Raw genomic sequence first — 20082 nt, forward strand, 5'->3', positions numbered from 1 at the left:
AAAAAAAAAACAGCAGACAAAATACAGATATTTATTCTGTAACATTATTTGTCTGCACTCCTCAAAAAAGTTAGAAAGTGAGAAATAGAAAAAAAAGGATTTCTGAAGATTAAAGAAACCTAGAAATATAATGCCAACGAATACAATGCATAATCCTTAATTAAATACTGCTCAAAGGGCCAAATATAACTAAAAGGACATTACGAGAACAATTGACAAAATTTGAACATAAAGCTGGATAATATAATGCTATTTTAACAATGTTAAATTTGCTGATTTTGGTGACAAGCTTGTGATTATATATGAGAAATTTTTTAAAATATGCAATAGGATCCTAATTCAGTTTTAGAGTATTACATGTGTTTAAAAAAAGTATTACATGTGTTTGGCTGGAAAAACCCAATGATGTTTTTGATTCCCAGACAATTTCATTCAGTATTGTTTTATTACCAAATATTTCAATAAATTTAGTGAAAATATGTATAATAACCATGATTTTGCTAATTTAAACAAATTCAAACACATTCACATATATACAGAGGGCTAAATAAATCATTTGAAATTCCTTCCCTAGTGTGACTCAGTTACAGAGAGAATTTCATGAGTATCTATACATGTATGTCTGGCAGATATTTATTAGGCTTCACGTATCCTGATTCCTATATAAACTGCCAAAACATACAGATTAGGTTCTGGCTAAACTTCATAATCCGAATACTTGAAACCAATGCAAGCGTACATTAAGATACACTTCACTTACCATATTAAAATAATGTTTCACCTTGGTGCCTTTTGTAATATCCCATATAAATATGCTGCCATCATGTCCTGCAGATAACATAATTCTGGAATCAAAGGGATGTGTCTCCAAAACAAATACTTCATCAGCATGTCCCTTTATTCAACAAAGTCATATAGTTAAAGAGGGTTTGCAAGCCATTAAGTTTAAAATTAAAAACCCATATTGTCATAGCGTGTAAGGACTTTTAAAAATATACTAATGATAGTGATTTGAACATCAGCATATCTATAAATTTCTACTCATTTGATAATCAGTGGACAAAACTTTTAACATATTTTATAGCTTCAAAAATCAAATTACAGTTCCAAAAAAATATTGATTTGTTACATTATATAAAAACAAACCTACCAGTAAGTTATGAAGCAGTTGTCCTGTGTAAGAATTCCACACTTTAAGGACGTGATCATTCACAGCTGTGACGACAATGCTATCATTCTGATTCCAAGCAATCATTGTGACTTTGGGTTTCATAAACCTTTCCTCTTCCAAAGATAAGTCCCTAAGGAAAACATACACAATGTGTAAATTCATTTGAAAAGTACAATCAGTACAAAAATAACTGAAGTGATCCAGTTCATGTCCATACATAATCATATATCTAATGTACATCTGACCCATAACAGATTATCTATGAACAGATTATGACACAACTGGGACGAGAAGGGGATGAGTAAGAAACAGTTCAGGGGCACCTGGGTGGCTCAGCTGGTTAAGTATCTGGCTGTTGATTTTGGCTCAGGTCATAATCTCACGGTCCTGGGATCAAGCACCGTGTCAAGCTCTGCACTGAACATGGAGTCTGCTCGAGATGCTATCTGCCCCCGCCCCCCGCCCCTTCTCCTGCTTGTATATGCTCTAAATAAATAAGTAAAATCTTAAAAAAAAAAAAAAAAAAAAAAGGAAAGGAAAGAGAAAACACTGTTCAGTCTAAATGAAAGCAGATGTTAGGACACCACTTCTGATCATAAAAGCAAAGCTTTTTCTCTCTACTCCTTTTCTATTATTCCCTTCCCGTGACCCCAAGCCCTAAGAACAATAATTTTGTTATCTCTCTCTCCAGAGAAGATGACAAGAAAATTTTAAGACAACAGAAAGAAGGTAATGCATTTTCACATCTCCAATGTCTAGAAAAGTGCCTAGCACACAGATATTCAATCTGTTGAACTATAAATAAAACTGTACTCATCTCTTTACACTTCCCTATAGATGGTTACTATGGGTCTCTTGGCAAGAATGGCCTTGAATACAAATGTCTGCAATATTCTGCAGCCTTAATTAACAAGATAGGGAAAGTATCTCTGTAAAATATAGTCAGTAACAGAGAGAAGGTAAAACCTAGCTGCTTTTGCAGTCAGATAATACATCTTAAGAAATTATAAACATCTAATAAACACCTATTTTAATTAAAGAAAACAGCTGTAAGAATATGGAATAAGTGCCATGTAATACCTATCTATATAAGCACAATGGAACACCAACAAGAGAATAATTCTAACCAGACTGGTCAGGGAAAAGCGTAACAAAAGAGGCAAAAAGAGTAAAGGCTAAGCCTCCATGCTTCTCTTTAAACTAAAAATCTGTGTAATAACCTTGAAGCAATAGACATACTACATTTCATCAAGTTGATCACTCAAGATTAGAAACCTAAAACAAATACACCCATCAATTCTTACATACAGAAAACTGTGGTTCTCAAGATTAGAAAGATGTAGAATTTTAAATGAGAAAAGAATATTCCCATCATTGGGGGAAATTACAGGCAGAGCACGCTCCATGGCAGCAAGAAAACTGAGCAGTTTCCAGTCTCATTAAAAATTTTTGTATTTGGACACCTGGGTGGAGTGGCTCAGCAGTTGAGCCTTTGGCTCAGGGCGTAATCCCAGTTCAGGGATCAAGTCCCATGTCAGGTTCCCTGTAAGGAGCCTGCTTCTCCCTCCACCTGTGTCTCTGCCTCTATGTCTCTCATGAATAAATAAATAAAATCTTTAAAAGAATTTTTTTTGTACTGAAGTTGTTACAATGATGTTCCTATTTTGCTTAATAATTGTTCACAGGTAAATGTGAGATTTCGAATTATCCTAATGAAAACAACCTTTATTATTATAACCAATCAAGGACTGAGAGTATTCACTCTTACATTAAGATGGTTTTGAATATCCAGACAGAACATTTTCAAGTAATCGTAGAGATGATTTGTTTGTGAGCAAGGATTATCTGATTTCCAGTATACACTCTTCTCTCACTTCCCTAACCACAGATCATTTCACAAAAATGTGCAGATCAAATTTATTTTAAAGCCAAATAAAGCTCTTTGAGTCACAGCAGAGAATAGGAGTTAATTTCCCCTATAATTATTAAAAATAAACTAGACATGTGGATTTCCAAACAACTGAATGTGAAACATTTCTTAGAAAAAACTGTTAAGAGCTTTGATATGGCACTACCCTAGACAGGCAGTAAGGAAAAATTCCTAGGGATATGAGATTTATGTATCTATGTATCAGATATGCAGGAAGTAGCCATTCATTTAGATCACTGCTCTTCATAATAGAAGGTGGCTCCAATCCCCTGACAAAGCAGTCAACCAAGAGAAGAACCAAGTAATTATGATGCACCTGCTTCCAACAAACCATCTCCACTTACCCTGAGACTCTGGTTGCCATATCCAATAAAATACTTCTCCATTCCAACTGCTCAAATCTCCAAATTCTTGCTGTTCCATCTCTGCTACCACTTAAGAACCTTAAAAAAATTCAGAGAAAGATCTTATACTCATGTACAGGACACCAAGAACTACAGTTAAAATCACAAGCAAAAGCATTTCTCATGTAGCTATCTTGACTGCCAGTAAATGTATAGGTGCTAATTCAAAAGACAGGGATTTAGAACAAATCTGAATGGGAAAAAAATCTAGTTTGCTCTCATTTGCCTGGTCCTATGGAGTTAAAGCACATTTCAAACTCAATCGACAGCTTATCAAACAAATTGAGTTTTAAGAAGACAATGTACAAGTAGTATCTGGAGGGGGAAAAAAAATAGGAAGGATCAAAGATGTGCAGGAAGATCAGTTAGAGCAAAAACTCCATTGTAAGCTGCTTCAATTTAAACTCTAATTCATGTTGGCCACCATGTAAAAATAAATCCATCTTTTAACAAAGGAAAATGTTAAAAACTGCAGTTTAGGAGGGTATTATGCTGAGTGAAATAAGTCAATCGGAGAAGGACAAACATGATATGGCCTCATTCATTTGGGGAATATAAAAAATAGTGAAAGGGAATAAAGGGAAAAGGAGAAAAAAATGAGTGGGAAATATCAGAAAGGGAGACAGAACATGAGAGACTCCTAACTCTGGGAAACGAATGAGGGGTGGTGGAAGGGGAGGTGGGCACGGAGTGGGGGTGACTGGGTGACGGACACTGATGGGGGCACTTGATGGGATGAGCACTGGGTGTTATTCTATATGTTGGCAAATTGAACACCAATAAAAAATAAATTTATTTTTTAAAAAATGCAGTTTAGGAAAGGCACCTGAAATTAGGGACCAGGAGGGAGTAATTTAAGTGACAATTTTGTTGCATGACCCATCACAGTGGTTTATTAGAAGAGATTTTATTTTTTTTTTAATTATTCTAACATTAGGAATTTCATCATCTTTACACCTAATAGAGGAGCTCCTTTTGGCCACAGGAGCCAGTGGAAGCTACAATTCTAAAAACCTATGTGCTTCATGTGTTTCCCTCCCTGCTACAGACACGTTCATACAGATAACACTTAGCACTAACTGCCTGCAATATACAAAGTGATATATCAGCTGCACTAATATGAAGCACAGTGTATTTGCCTAAAAACACACTCACAGACACACTTACCGATCACCATTGTTACAAAATTGGATACTATCAACTTTATCCTAAAAGGGGACAGAAAACAAACACAAAAGTGATCACACTCTTGTTCATAAACAAAACAACAAAAAGAAAACATTTTAGAACTAGAAGCACATTTCGTTTAAAACAAGAATGCATACTCGTGTTGAGCCCCTTCGCTCACATGCGTATCCTACATTAAGAGCAAAAAAACCAAGGACCCCAACGAGACTACAAGGAAACCCTCCTTCTAAATTTACAACTATACTTAAAATGAATTACATCTCTAGGAGAATTCAAATGTGGAAAGTGATGAAAACAAAGCAGCTGAAAACAAGGCATCACTTTGATGACTGATTAGGTATAGAAAATTTTTTTTTCTTTTAAAGTGATCTGGATCTGTTTATCAAAGAACTTCATAGAACTTCCTATAGGAAAAATGATGACCTGACCACTGACCAGAAATCCTGAGTTATCTATCTTACTATACATTAATAAAACAACATTCTTATTTCATGAGCATGATTAAGGGGAATAGGCCCCTTGAAACTAAACCCACCCAGATAAACTGTCATAATCAAGACTTTCAACAGTAAGGCTGAAATAACCACAAAATATTAGCACAGTCACATACTTAGTTGTCAATAATATCCTTACCTTTTTTTTTAATTTAATTTAATTTAATTTTTTTTTATGATAGTCACACAGAGAGAGAGAGAGGCAGAGACACAGGCAGAGGGAGAAGCAGGCTCCATGCACCGGGAGCCCAACGTGGGATTCGATCCCGGGACTCCAGGATCGCGCCCTGGACCAAAGGCAGGCACTAAACCACTGTGCCACCCAGGGATCCCAATATCCTTACCTTTATATGCAATCCCTCCTACATTTAAAATCGGATTAAGTAACAATTTTGTTAGTGATATTTAACTATGTACCAATAGGAATCTGCAGCATTTTATAACATAAATACTTACAGTGTGGCTTTCAAGTTCTGCAATTTTTTCAGGTGCTTCAAAACCCAAAAAATACATTCTGATAACATGATCAGTACTACCAGTGGCTAAAAACATACCACCTGAAATAAAAAATGTTAAGATTTAAAAACTCAGTTTGTTAACCAATATCCAAACAAACCAAATTTCTATGTCAACTTACTAAGCAAGATCTCTTATCCCAAAATTAAGTTTATCTCAAAAGATCCACTTTCTAACTCATTGTATAAAGAAAGACCTTTTAAAATAAATATAATGCAAAGTGGTGTTGTAATTTACAATAAAAAATATATGTATTTGGTCTTCATCCCTTTTTGGCACAGAGCTCCTAAAACCCTTGGGACTTCCTAAACAATAATACTGATCCAAGTATCTTGATATTCATCACAAATCCATTTTGCCCAAACCAGAGTTTATATTAATGAAGTGACTCTTGGAGAGTGCACCTAAGAATGGGAATGCTGACTGCCAGAAGTACCAACCACGTGATCAGAAGATTGGCACTTTCTGTCCAGCTCCCCTGACCTCTGGAGGGAAAAGGGGAGGGGAATCAATCACCAGTGACTTAATCAACTGTTGCTATGTAACAGAGCCTCCATAAAAACCTTAAAGGACAGGGCTTCCAAGTTGGTGAACCTAGAAAGATTTGGAAAGAGAAGCATGCCTAGAGAGCGCCCATACACTTTAACATCCGTGTGGCTGTTACTCAATGATATACTTTTATAATAAGCTGGAAATCTAGTAAAATGTTTAAGTTCTGTTGAGCTGTTCTAGCAAAATAATCAAACCCACAAAGGAGGTTGTAGGGACCTCTGATCTTTAGCCAGGTAGTCAGAACCCCGGTTGACAACCTGGTCTGAAGGGGGGAAATGGGATCTTTTAGATCCCATTTAGGGATCTGAGCCCTTAACCTGTGGGATCTCACGGTGTTCTTTAGGTAGATATCAGAATAGAAATGAACAGCAGGACACCCTGCCAGTGCTGGAGAACTGTTTGATGGTGTTTGGAGGGAAAAAAAAACAGAACAGAACATACAAAAAAAAAAAAATACATACATCAGATGGGACTTTAATTAAAAAAATATTCAATCTGGACATGTTCACTACTATCTCCTACTACTTTATTAATTGTGGCAACCATATGTTCTGCTACTCAAAGGTGTTTGACAAAAGGGGCTCTGCTTTCTAAACTTCATATACTAGCTTCAGAATACAAAATTGACTTATTCAAGTTTTCAGGCTTTTATGGGAGAAAGTCCTGGACTTCTCCTAAAAAAGATTACAAGTTCACTATACAAGAAAAGAAAATGTACAATAATTTCACAAAAATGAGTGGAAAACAAACTTAAACTATAAAAATCTGCAGTTCAGCCTGTTCAAGAAAACCACGGTTTTGGTATATCTCACACAGGGGACCCATTGGGACACCTTAAGCCTCCTTTCACCAGCTGACTCTGTTTACCATTAAAATCAGAGAATGGTAGCATGGGGGAGTAAAAGACAAGGAAAAAACTAATTAAATAAACATCTTGGATTAAACCTAATGAAATGGGCATAAGTCATCTACCATCCATCTGATAAACACTGTTAGCAATAATGCGGTCATTCAACAAATGCTACATAAAACTAAGAAAAAAAATTACTAAAGTTATCTTACCAACACTAAAAGAAGAACAAAGCATCTGAACACCTGGTCTAGGCTTTTCAGTGAACTTCAGGGGACGTGGGCTTTAAAAGAAGAAGATGTTATTTTATAACTCATTTGTTCCACACTAACAGAGTTTACAATGTTGGTTTTAATCTAGCATATTCAAATATTTTTTATAAAGTACATTATTATACCTTATAAAGTACCTTATTAAAGTACCTTATTTATAAAGTACCCCACAAGTATTTGTGCATATGGTATTATAGCTGGATGGACTCTGGAAGGCACTGTCCAATCTGTGTGTCCACAAGACTCCTATCCCACAGCCAGAGCAGACCTACTGACTCCCATATCTTGTTACTGAGGAGACTAAAGCTCATGCAAGTAAATCTGCCATCCAGGCTCGAGGGCGGGGTACACAACCACCAGGGAACAGCACTACTCAACAGAAACAATGCGAGCCACACATGTAACCTCAAATTTTTATAGTAGCCACATTAAATGTAAAAAAGATAAAATCAGTTTTATTTCATTCAAGCTAATATATCCAAAATACCACATAAAAATAAAATATTGAGAACTTTAGATTCTTTTCATATTATATCTTTGAAATCTTCCAGAATAGAATATACAAGATACATACTACATTTCAATTTGAACAGTTTTCATCAAAGATACTTGATCTGTATTCAGGTTTCATAAAACTCACAGTTGAAAAACTAAATTCAACACAGTCAAGTTATATCAAACATGCTTAACGGTTTTGTGATACCTGAATCAAGTATCAGTTTTTAAGATGAAACTAATAATTCAGTTCCTCAACTGTACTACCCACACCTGAAGTGCAGTTCCTCAACTGTACTACCCCCAGTACAGTGCTCGACCGTCACACAGAGCTGGGGGGTACCATTCTGGACAGCACAGATCTATAACCGGTCTTCAGATTCTTAAGGAATCCGGCCTAAATTTTTGAGTATGCATCTAACTATACATTTCTAACATTTTTTAAAATGTTTCACATACATACAATCTCCCTTATTTTTCCACAAAATGTACACACTAAGAATTGCTATGCTTCTTTTACATACCCCTCTAAATAGTACATTGTAGGGGCTCCTGGGTAGCACAGTTGGTTAAGCATCCAACTCTTGATTTCAGCTCAGGTCATGATCTCAAGGTTGTGAAATCAAGCCCCAAGTTGGGCTCGGCACTAAGCAGGGAGTCTGGTTGAGATTCTCTCTCTCCTTCTCCCTTTGCCCCTCCCCCTGTACATTCTCTCTCTAAAATACATAAATCTTTAAAAATAAATATTATATTAGGGATCCCTGGGTGGCGCAGCGGTTTGGCGCCTGCCTTTGGCCCAGGGCACGATCCTGGAGACCTGGGATCGAATCCCACATCGGGCATCCCGGTGCATGGAGCCTGCTTATCCCTCTGCCTATGTCTCTGCCTCTCTCTCTCTATCATATCATAAATAAATAAAAATTGAAAAAAAAAATAATAAATATTATATTGTAAAGTGAATAAAACATTAATGCCTTATACACTAAAAAAGTAAAAAGGCAACTACTTTACCAAACTTCCCTTTATAATCAGATTTCATCTCATTAGACTAAATTAAACATTAAAGAAAGAAAACTTATCACACAATTACAGCCACTTACCTGAATTTCAGGGATTCTAAATCCCACTGCCAGAAACAAACTGTCCCATCAGCACCAGTAGAGACCATGTATCTTTGGGAGCCTTTGGCCATTGGGCTAAACTAAAAAGCAATAACACAGACAATTCAGGTTCCTGGGCTTCTAATTAAGTCGTAGTTTAATGGTTTTTCAAAGTTAATTTCAACTGACACAAGTAAAACGTAAGAATTACAAAATACAAATGACTATATTACACTGGAAAATCATAATCTTTAGTCTATCTCTAATTTATATACGCAATGTGATCTCAATAAAAGATTACTTTCAAAACTAATAAACAAGAATAGCCAGAAAAACTTCTACAAAAATAAAGTGAAGGGAACCCTGGGTGGCGCAGCGGTTTAGCGCCTGCCTTTGGCCCAGGGTGCGATCCTGGAGACCCGGGATCGAATCCCTCGTTGGGCTCCCGGTGCATGGAGCCTGCTTCTCCCTCTGCCTATGTCTCTGCCTCTCTCTGTCTCTCTGTGTGACTATCATAAGTAAATAAAAATTTTAAAAATAAAATAAAATAAAAAATAAAAAAATAAAAAATAAAGTGAAGACCTGGTCCTATTAAAATGAAAGCTGTCACAAAACCTCAATAATTAAAATTATAGGACATGGTAGGTACACTAATACAGTGACCAATGGAAAAATAAATCATAAAGTCCAAAACAGACTTTAATGTGAGAGTTAAGATAAAGGTGCCATCTCAAATCGGTTGGGGAAGCAATAGATCACTACATAAATGCTTTACCAACTATGCAGCAATCTGGAAGCTATTCTTCAGACTGTACACCAGGATAAATTTCAAGTGCATCAACAAACTATTTTAAAAAGAAAACTATGGGATCCCTGGGTGGCACAGCGGTTTGGCGCCTGCCTTTGGCCCAGGGCGTGATCCTGGAGACCCGGGATCGAATCCCACATCGGGTTCCCGGTGCATGGAGCCTGCTTCTCCCTCTGCCTGTGTCTCTGCCTCTCTCTCTCTCTCTGTATCTGTCATAAATAAATAAAATATTAAAATAAATAAATAAATAAAATAAATAAATAAATAAAATAAAAAGAAAACTATAAAAGTATTCTAAGAAAACACAAGAAATAAACTGTAACTTCAGAAGGGCTATGTTTAACAAAGTTCAACTGTGTTACATAAACAAGCTAAACAGAAGGCCAATTTGGACCAGAATCTAACAGGACTTAAAGGATGAAGAGAAAAATACAAAGAAAACAAACTAGGCAAAAGAATATGAACAAAAGTACCAAAGTGAGAAGGAATATGGTATATGGTATCAACAGAAATATCTAGATGACTCAAGTGCTCATTTTTGGAAGTGGTGGAGGAATGGGTTAAATGGGTAGAGAGCAAGAAGTAACTGCAGTTCTCAACTAAACCCCAAATGTGTCGGTCACACAGTAGTATACAATAGTTACTGAAAGGAAACAGATAAGAACAATAACTAAGAATCCATCCAGTTAATCTAAAAACCTTAACTGGAAGGAAGTAGTCCCTTCCTTCCCCCAGAATGGGGAGGAAAGCTATGAGCAACACCACAACTCTCTGACTCATAAGGCATTCAAGACAAAGGAGCTCAGCAAACAAAGACCAGTGCCACTAACAGAAAGGAAAGAGCTGCGAAGAATTTTTTTCAGGTTATTTACATAATTATTTATCATTAAAACGTCCCAGAGACATATAGTTTATTATCTGTTTTATGACTTTTTCCCAAGATTATACACTCTGAAAGGGAGGTAGGATTTGAACCTAATACTTCTTCAAAGAAGCTTCTTCCAGGTTCCTTCTTCTCAAGCCCAGGAAAAAAGGGGCGTTTTTTCCCAACACGTTAACAGTGATCATTTACATCTAAGCAGATATGTTCCAGAATACAGACTAAAACTGAGTTTTGGAGAATATTCCATTAAAAGCAGTAAGTGAAGGTATATTAAGAATCGAATATTCTCATTAATTAAAACATCACAGTAAAATTTATAAATTTGCATAGAATACTTTAAGAATTCTAAACCTGAATTTCTGCGGAAAAGTAACCACTTTAAGTCACCTATGTTCTAACTAAATCCAATTCTTAGATATAAGTGGTGCTGCTCTCTATTTTGTCCCTAGCTCAACACCATACTGTTTTCTCTGTAACACCTCTAAAGTATTATTAAGTATCTAGCATGGCAAAAGTTATGAGGCTTGTTTTGTTTAGGATGGGGGCACGGGAGATTTGTGCTTATTTTCTTCTAAGTGAACTTAATGGCATGCTAAAGTCCATTAAAACAAAGCACCTGAGATTTCAAACATAGACACACTAACTTTATACCAAGATTTGGAGAGATATAATATCTTTACAGCCCTGAATCTTCTGATTCTGGAGTATACTAGACATTTTCAGGTTCTGTCATTATTTCTAAGACCTTTCTTCATATAGACTTTTCCCATTTCCCAGTGTGTTTGAAGGCTTCTGTTGCTATTGTGGATTATGTTCTTCTTAATCCATTATATTTGCTAATCAATTATTGGTGGTTTATAGTGAAGTTCTGGTTTAAGACATATGTCCGGGCAGCCTGGGTGGCTCAGCGGTTTAGCGCCACCTTCAGCCCACGGTGTATGATCCTGATCGAGTCCCACGTCGGGCTCCCTGCATGGAGCCTGCTTCTCTCTCTGCCTGTATCTCTGCCTCGCTCTCTGTGTCTCTCATGAATAAATAAATAAAATCTTAAAAAAAAAAAAAAAAAAGACACAGGTCCTATTTTTATTCAGTTTACTAAGATCTCAGCAGTTCTAGTAAGTTTAATAGAATTCACAAGTGAGACCTCCGAGCTTGAGTTTTCCTTTTTTTTTTTGGCATCCAACAGGTGTTTCTAACCTTTCAAGCCTTCCCTCTGTTTCTAAGCAGCAACATTCCTCAAATGCAGTGTCACTGACAGCCAGCCATGTTTCATTAATCATCCTCAAAACTACTGATCAGTAACCATGTATCTGTATTTCTGGATAATAAAATATGAGTCTCACTTTTCCAAGATGGGTTAGGAAAGTCCTGCATAAAGGAAACAGTAAGAAGTATATTTCCTCAAAGTCCCTGGTGGCTTTATGATTCTGTACTACAAGCTCACATAGCTACTTCCAAAGTCAAAATAGTTTTCTTGAAATCTACACATTTTGAGTAACTGTTCAGTATATAACATATGCCTGGGAGCATAATTTCTACTTTTATAACTTGTTTGCTGGCAAAACAAGGAGTTTCTAATGTATGCTATCCTCTATTTTTGCTATTAAAGAATACATTATTCAAAGACAGCTGCCTGGACAGCCCAGGTGGCTCAGCGGTTTAGCGCCGCCTTCAGTCCCGGGCGTGATCCTGAAGTCCCAAGATCCAGGCCCACGTCGGGCTCCCTGCATGGAGCCTGCTTCTCCCTCTGCCTGTCTCTCTGCCTCTCTTTCTCTCTCTGTGTCTCTCATGAGTAAACAAGTAAAATCTTTAAAAAAAAAAAAAAAAGACAGCTGCCCTATTAACTGCTAAAATGCATTTAGCAATCTTTCCTGTGTGTTTATTACATGTGCATTCTAGACAGAGCGGGGGGGTGGAATTTGTATAATATAAAACTCATCATTTTAGCGATTTTAAAATGTACAATTCACAGGGCACCTGGGTGGCTCAGCTGGTTAAGCATCTGACTTGATTTCAGGTAAAGTCATGATCTCAGTGTCATGAGATGGAGCCACACATCAGTCTCTCTACGGAGCATGGAGTCTGCTTAAGATTCCCTCTCCGCAGGATGCCTGGATGGCTCAGCAGGTAGGTGTCTGCCTTTGGCTCAGGGATTGATTTCAGTCCCTAGATCAAGTCCCACATCAGGCTCCCTGTGAGGAGCCTGCTTTTCCCCTCTATGTCTCTACTTCTTTCTCTGTGTCTCTCATGAATAAATAAATAAAATCTTAAAAAAAAAAAAAGTAAAAAAAAAAATTCTCTCTCCCGTTTCCTTCTGCCCTTTTCATTCTCTCTCCCCTTCTCTCCAAAAATAAATAAATAAATAACATGTACAATTCAGTTGCATTTAGCACATTTACATGCAGTGCAGCCACTGCCACTATCTGGTCCCAGAGTTACTATTTTAGAAGAAAAACTGTAACCTGTCCAAGTATTTTCAGTGGATTCCCATGGCTTTTTAAAGTATATCATACATGTAATATGGTGTCACACCTGTTTCTTGGCATAAATGGATAGACATGAACCACATGGACCTGAATCATGACACTTCAGCCCTAAGAGCCTTACCATGAGTCTCCTAAGAACAGTCACTTTCTACTCCTGAACTATAACAAGCTTGTCAACACTCAAGAAATTTAGTATCAATATAATACTAGTATGTAATACATAGTTCATAATGAAATTTCTCATTTCTCAAATTTGCTTTATAGGTTTTCTTCACTCCTAAAGCCAGGGCAAAAATCAAGGCTCTCACGTTGCATTTATACTTCTACCATTTTCTTAGTTACCTTATATCATTTTCTTTTTGCCTTTCTTGAAACTAAAGTTTTGAAGGATATGAGACTTATTTCAGTTTCTTAATTTGAATTTATCTGACATGCTTCCTCATGAGATTCAAGTTAAAATTTTTTTACAGAAATACTGATAGGTGGATAAAAAAATTTAACCACACAGCTTTATAATTATATAGATCTATTCAGATTTTCCTTTCTGTGGCAGTCTTGAAAGGGTTTTGAATATTTATCTGTAGCATCTTAATTTTCAAATTTCCTATATAGCCATCTAAAATATCCTCTTTTTAGGAATGCCTGGTTGGCTCAGTCTTTTTTTTTTTTTTTAAGATCTTATTTATTTATTTATTTATTCATGAGAGACACAGAGAGAGAGAGAGAGGCAAAGGTACAGGCAGAGGGAGAAGCAGGCTCCACGCAGGGAGCCCAACGCGGGACTCGATCCCAGGGCTCCAGGATCAGGACCTGGGCCAAAGGCGGTGCTAAACCGCTAAGCCACCCAGCCTGCCAATGGTTGGCTCAGTCAGAAGAGCAAGCAACTCTCAGTCTCATGGTCACAAGTTTGAGCCCCACACAGAGGGTAGAGATGACATCAAAAAAACTTTTTAAAGAAATAAATAAAATATCCTCTTTTTATATCTAAAGGGTCTATAGAAATGCCTCTTTTTCAAAGCTGATAATGGTTATTTTTGACATTTTTTTCTTCCTTGATCAATCTGTCTTAAACCAACATTTTATTCTTTCAAAGAAATTTTGGCTTTGCTAATCCTCTCTACTGTTATGCTTACTTTTTCAAGCCTTCATTTCTGTATATCTTCCTAAGGTCCTCATCCTCTACAGTTTCCTGTTTTTTTCTAACTTCCTGACGAATATACATGCACTTTGGTGATCTTTTTTTAATTTATTTTTAATTTTTTTTAGATTTTATTTATTCATGAGAGACAGAGAGAGAGAGGCAGACACAGGCAAAGTGAGAAGCAGGCTTCATGTAGGGAGTCCGATGTGGGTCCCTAGGATCACACCCTGAGACAGAGGCAGATGCTCAACCACTAAGCCACCCAGGAGTCCCTCCCTTTGGTAATCTAATGCCATGTAACATATTACCCCAAAATGTAGCTACTAGAAATAATATATATTCATACCCCAGTCACTAAAGGTCAAGAATTCAGGAGCAATTTAGGTTGGTTCTGGCTCAGGGTCTTATGAGGATGCAGTAGATGTCAGCCTGGACTTACCTGGGGGATGGAGGACCTACTTCCAAAAATGGCAGGAAACTTCAGTTAATTGTTATGAATGCCATGAAACAGTCCATAGGACTGTTTGATGATCCTATCAGCATGACAGCTGGTTTCTCTCAAGATGAATGAGTCAAGAGAATAAGACAGGTCAACCCTATTCAATATGGGGACGTGAGTCCAGGGGGCAAGAATCACTGAGTGCCATCCTGGTGGCTGCCAACCAAACTCTACATCCCACAGTATATAATACCCAATATTTTCATTATTAATCAGTTCAAGTATTCTCAAATTTTTGTTGTGATTTCTCCTATGATACATTGCTTATTTAAAAGTATAATGATTAATTTGAGAATTATTTTCCTATTAAATCTGGCTGTTTGTAGTCTCTGGCTTAACTGCACTACTGTCAGAAAATATATACTTAGGATTATTTCAATCTTTTAAAATTTGTTGAGAACTTGCTTTAAGGGTCAGAATGGGACAGTGGTTATATATAATAAACACCCCACTTATGGTCATAAAGAAATAAAATGCAGATATTATATGCAACATTTCAATCCAGCATCCAGGTCAAATTATTGATGTAGTTCAAATCGAGATTTCTTAAGAGCTTAGATTCTTCTTTCAATTATGGAGACAGAGGTATGTTCATCTTTCACTGTGATTATGGAGACCCATTTTTCCCCCATAAACTCTATTGTTGCTTTATGTAAACTGATGCCACACTCCTACATTTAGAACTCTTCTGTCTCATGAAACCTTTTATTATAAATTGTCCAGCTTTGCCTCTAAAAATATTAATTGCCTTGAGGCCCTATTATCTAGTATTAGCATGCAACACCAGTCTTCTTATGATTAATGTTGGCAAAAGCCTTCCATCCTTTACTTCCAGCCTCCCTATAGCCTTACAGTGAAGGTGGGGTTTCATTTCTTAGTCGTCTGAAATCTGTCTCTCACTAGAACCACCTAACACACTTAGAAATACAGTGTTCATAAACATACTGTTATCTGGTAACAGCCTCGTAGCATCCTAGGACTTCCCACCTTTCTCTTGCCTTTTTTTTTTTTTTTTTAATTTTTCTGTATTTCCCTATTAGCTTGGTAGCTTTTCTCTTAGTTGTTAATTTGGAGATTACAAAATGCATCTTCATCTTATTAAAAGTCTACTTCAGGGGATCCCTGGGTGGCGCAGCGGTTTGGCGCCTGCCTTTGGCCCAGGGCGCGATCCTGGAGACCCAGGATCAAATCCCACGTCAGGCTCCCGGTGCATGGAGCCTGCTTCTCCCTCTGCCTATGTCTCTGCCTCTCTCTGTGTGTGACTATCATAAATAAATTTTTTTTTAATTTTAAAAAATAAAAAAATAAAAAAAAAAATAAAAGTCTACTTCACTTCTCAAACAATGCAAAGATGTTAAAATACTGAAGTTACCACCTTCTGATATACAAGCTTTCGTTACTATTATTTGTTAGTTTGATTCTCTATGTATTTTTAAACCCATAGCTATTATATACTTGTATACAATCAATGCTTTTTATCATTTGCCCACCTACTTTTTTGTCTTTAACTCTTCATTCTTTCTTGTATCTCCAAGCCTGGGATCAAATTTCCATCTCAGCTTTAAGAATACTATTTAGAACTCCCCCTTGGGGCTGTTCTATTGCTAGGGAATTGTCTGAAAATACGTTTAAAGCACTTTGATATTTTCAATAGGTTCAGAATTCTTGACAGTCATTTTCTATTAGCACTTTGTTTAAATAACCCCAAATATAAGATTATTTTTAGTTTTTTAATATATTTATCAAGTAAGCTCTATGCCCAATGTGGGGCTTGATCACACAACCCCAAGAATAAGTTGCATGCTCTACTGACTGAGCCAGCCAGGTGCCCTATAGTACCTTAGAAGGAATATTTGTCTATTAACTTCCACTGTCCTACTGAGAAGCTAATCATCTGTCTTATTGCTTTTTTTTTTTTTTTTTCTGGTTACTTTAAGATTCCTCTGTAGGGTGATATTTAACAGCTGCAGTCTTCTGTATTCTTCTTCATTCTGCTCAGGGTCCTCGATGTTTCTGCAATCGGTGGCTCTATTTCTCTAGCACATTTTGCAAAACTCTCAACTGTTACCACTTCAAGTACATCTCTGCTTCATTCTCTCCTCTTGTTCAGGAAACACAATCACACATGTGGCACATATGTATGTACAGACATGCAGTATCTTTTCAGCAGGAGCCTGAGAGTCCAACCTCTTCCCGCTGTGCTTTCAATTAATTTATTTTCTTCTGACCTCACTTCCAGTTCATTATATCTCCAATGTCTTTAGTCATCTCTAATCTGCTGTTAAAATCATCCACTCAATTCTAAAATTCAGCTTTATATTTTAACTCCAGAATTTCCTTTCTACTAACTTCCAGTTAATTCTCTGCTGCAAATTTTTCTGTTCTACTCTATTAGTTGAATTTATGTGTAGGTACTTCCAAGATATACCCTCTCTACCCCTACAAGTGTGTCAAAAATTCCACTAAGCTTTTTGGCCACCTCCTCTGGAATTGGCAAATGCCTTCCAATTCACAGCTCCTCACTCTAGGCTTTCCTTATCCACCATATCTTAGTACCCTAATTTCTCATTATATGTACCTCAGGTGTTTTTTCACCTTTGTTCAGCTTTCGAGTTGTTTTTAAAAAGGAAAGCTAGTCCAAGCCAGCTATACAGTATCTTTCCTTCCTATGGAATCCTCAATTGCTATTCTTTCAAACAAAAGGTTCTACCTCCAGTGGTAATAATACTAACATTTTTGAGAATGTAAATTATATCAAATGACACTGTATAATGCTACACCTTAAAAAGGTATACACAAAAATATTCACAGTGACTATTCCTAAATGGTAGGATCACGGATGCTTATTTTCTTACTTGCTATTAACTACTGTCTAATTTTTCTGTAAACAATATTACTTATATATCTTCATAGAAACTGGAAGAAAAATCTTTACTAAAATTAAAAATGGTTTCTATATGCCAGTAACAGGTCAAAGAACATAAAAAAGATTAGTAACTAAAATTGTGTACTTGTTTGACTTTGAACTTTGGTAATCATTGGCAAGCACAGATTAACTTTCTGATGTTATTAAAAACTTACTACTACCCAAAGAGACTTTTCAGATATTTTCAGTAAGTACAACTGGGTGGGCCCCATTACCAAAGGAATGGGTTTCAGGAAAGACTAGAGCTCCACTTTCACACTGAGGGATTCCATAACGGTTTTAAGACAGACACCAGCACAAAGTCAGAAGTTTTCTCCTCTGCTACAAAATAAACTGGCCTAGAAATTCGTATTAAATAACACAATGTCAACTGTGGTACACACAAGTAGGATTCGAATTAATGTTCAAACTATGAAAACTTTTGAGAAAACTCCTCGCCAAAAAATAAACAGGCACATCAAAATCTTACTTAAAATTTCAAAATAAAACACCATCCCAATTATGGTGTTTTCATTCAAAACTATATTGTTTTTGCTCTTCAACAAAATGGACCCAAAAAGTTTCTAGTCACAGAACTTCCCACCAAATCTAGGGACCACTTAACATAGAAGCCTGCCTGGGTCAATCAGCACCTGAAAGTGGAACCGCCCCCACAGTTTTATCCAAATTCAAATCAGAGGCAGCAAGGTGTCTTAAAAGGCCTTACAAATCAGTATCTCCTAACAAACTGTTAATTTTTTAAAAATTGACCAAATAGCACCATTTTCAGTTCTGAATGAACCAATGGCTCTAAGACAGTATCATCGGTTACTGCTACAGAGAAACCACCAGACATTTCATGCCTAGAAGAGAATACGTCTCAAGGTGATCAAGCCTTTAGATCAATGATCCTGAAAGTGCAGTCCCTGGAGTAGCAGCAGCACCTGGAAAATTATTATAAATGCAAATTCTTGGGCCCTACCTATGACATTTCAGAATCTTTGGTGGTGGGGCCTAGCAATCTGTATTTTAAACAAGGCCTCCAAGTGATTCACATACACATTAAGCACAACTGCTGCTCTGGATCCAACAACTAAGTTACGGGAAACACAGAGGAACGTGGTGATCCACTCTACAAGGATGCAAACGGTGACATCCAAACTATGGGAACACCACACACAAACCACCCAATTCTTTTAACAAAAAACCTGTAAGGAGCTTTTTTAAAAAAAAAAAGGACAAGGGAACACAATTTGCTTTAAGCTTCTTTTAGTAACCGATTGTAAAGTGTAAGTTTTCTCTGGTCCCTCAAACAAAATAATGCTATTTATGAGAGACAACTGGAAATTTGAACATGAAAAAAAGATAAGTATGATGGTAACATTTTGGTTGTATTTTTTAAAAAGAAATCTTTGGGGCGCCTGGGTCGTTCAGTCAAGTTAAGCGTCTGCCTTCAGCTCAGGTCATGATCTCAGGGGCTTGGGACCCAGCCCAGCATAAGGCTACCTGCTCAGTAGAGACTCTGCTTCCCTCTCCTTCTGCTCCTCCCTCTGCTCACGCATGCACGAGCAAACTCTTTCTCTCAAATAAATAAAATCTTAAAAAATAAAAAAAGAGGGATCCCTGGGTGGCGCAGCGGTTTAGCGCCTGCCTTTGGCCCAGGGCGCGATCCTGGAGACCCGGGATCGAATCCCATATCGGGCTCCTGGTGCATGGAGCCTGCTTCTCCCTCTGCCTGTGTCTCTGCGCCTCTCTCTCTCTCTCTCTGTGTGTGTGACTATCATAAATAAAAAAATAAATAAAAATTAAAAAATAAAAATAAAAAAAGAAATCTTATCTTTTAGAAAGATATACTGAAATACTTACAAAAGAAATGATATGAAATCTAGAATTTGCTTTAGGTACAAAGTAAAGAGGTTGGAGCAAAAAACTGGCCACAGGTTGATGGGCACCTGAGGGTTCACTATACTTTTCTACTCTGTGTAGGGCCAAAATTATCCTCCATGATAAAGTGAAAAGATTCTTTAAATATACTTCAGCAAATTTAACCAACTTACTGAAATCCACTTTAAAACAAAGTAGAAAAATCATTAACCTATCCTGTTCATAACTGACACTATCCGGGGCTCAACTGTAAGCCTAATGGAGGCAATAAGTCATCCATCATGTCTTCATGTAAAGCCCTAACTGCACTGGACAACATTACCTCACCCTTCCAAGATTCATGGAGGTATAAATAATTACATCTTCTCTTGGTTAAAACAGATCACACAATTCCTAAGCATTTTATTATTTCTCATCTCTAAGGAGAAAGAGTTTTATTTTTTTTTTATTTTTACTTTTTTTTTTTTTTTAGGAGAAAGTTTTAAAGGAAAAGGAGATCATACA

General features: G+C 36.8%; 1 protein-coding gene across 2 annotated transcripts in view; it reads right to left on the bottom strand.

The window, feature by feature from the left end:
* The window catches only part of BRWD1 (bromodomain and WD repeat domain containing 1), a 120243-nt gene that overhangs the window by 76406 nt on the left and 23755 nt on the right, over positions 1–20082 (bottom strand). For both annotated transcript variants that reach the window (XM_077879221.1, XM_077879220.1), the window contains exons 9-15: positions 8973–9073; positions 7318–7388; positions 5644–5744; positions 4673–4713; positions 3446–3544; positions 1151–1301; positions 761–895 (exon numbers count right to left, since the gene is read on the bottom strand). In XM_077879221.1, coding sequence (XP_077735347.1) covers positions 761–895; positions 1151–1301; positions 3446–3544; positions 4673–4713; positions 5644–5744; positions 7318–7388; positions 8973–9073 — 699 coding nt within the window. The remainder of the gene's footprint in view (positions 1–760; positions 896–1150; positions 1302–3445; positions 3545–4672; positions 4714–5643; positions 5745–7317; positions 7389–8972; positions 9074–20082) is intronic.

Source organism: Canis aureus, chromosome 30, assembly GCF_053574225.1.
Source record: "Canis aureus isolate CA01 chromosome 30, VMU_Caureus_v.1.0, whole genome shotgun sequence".
Lineage (NCBI taxonomy): Eukaryota > Metazoa > Chordata > Mammalia > Carnivora > Canidae > Canis > Canis aureus.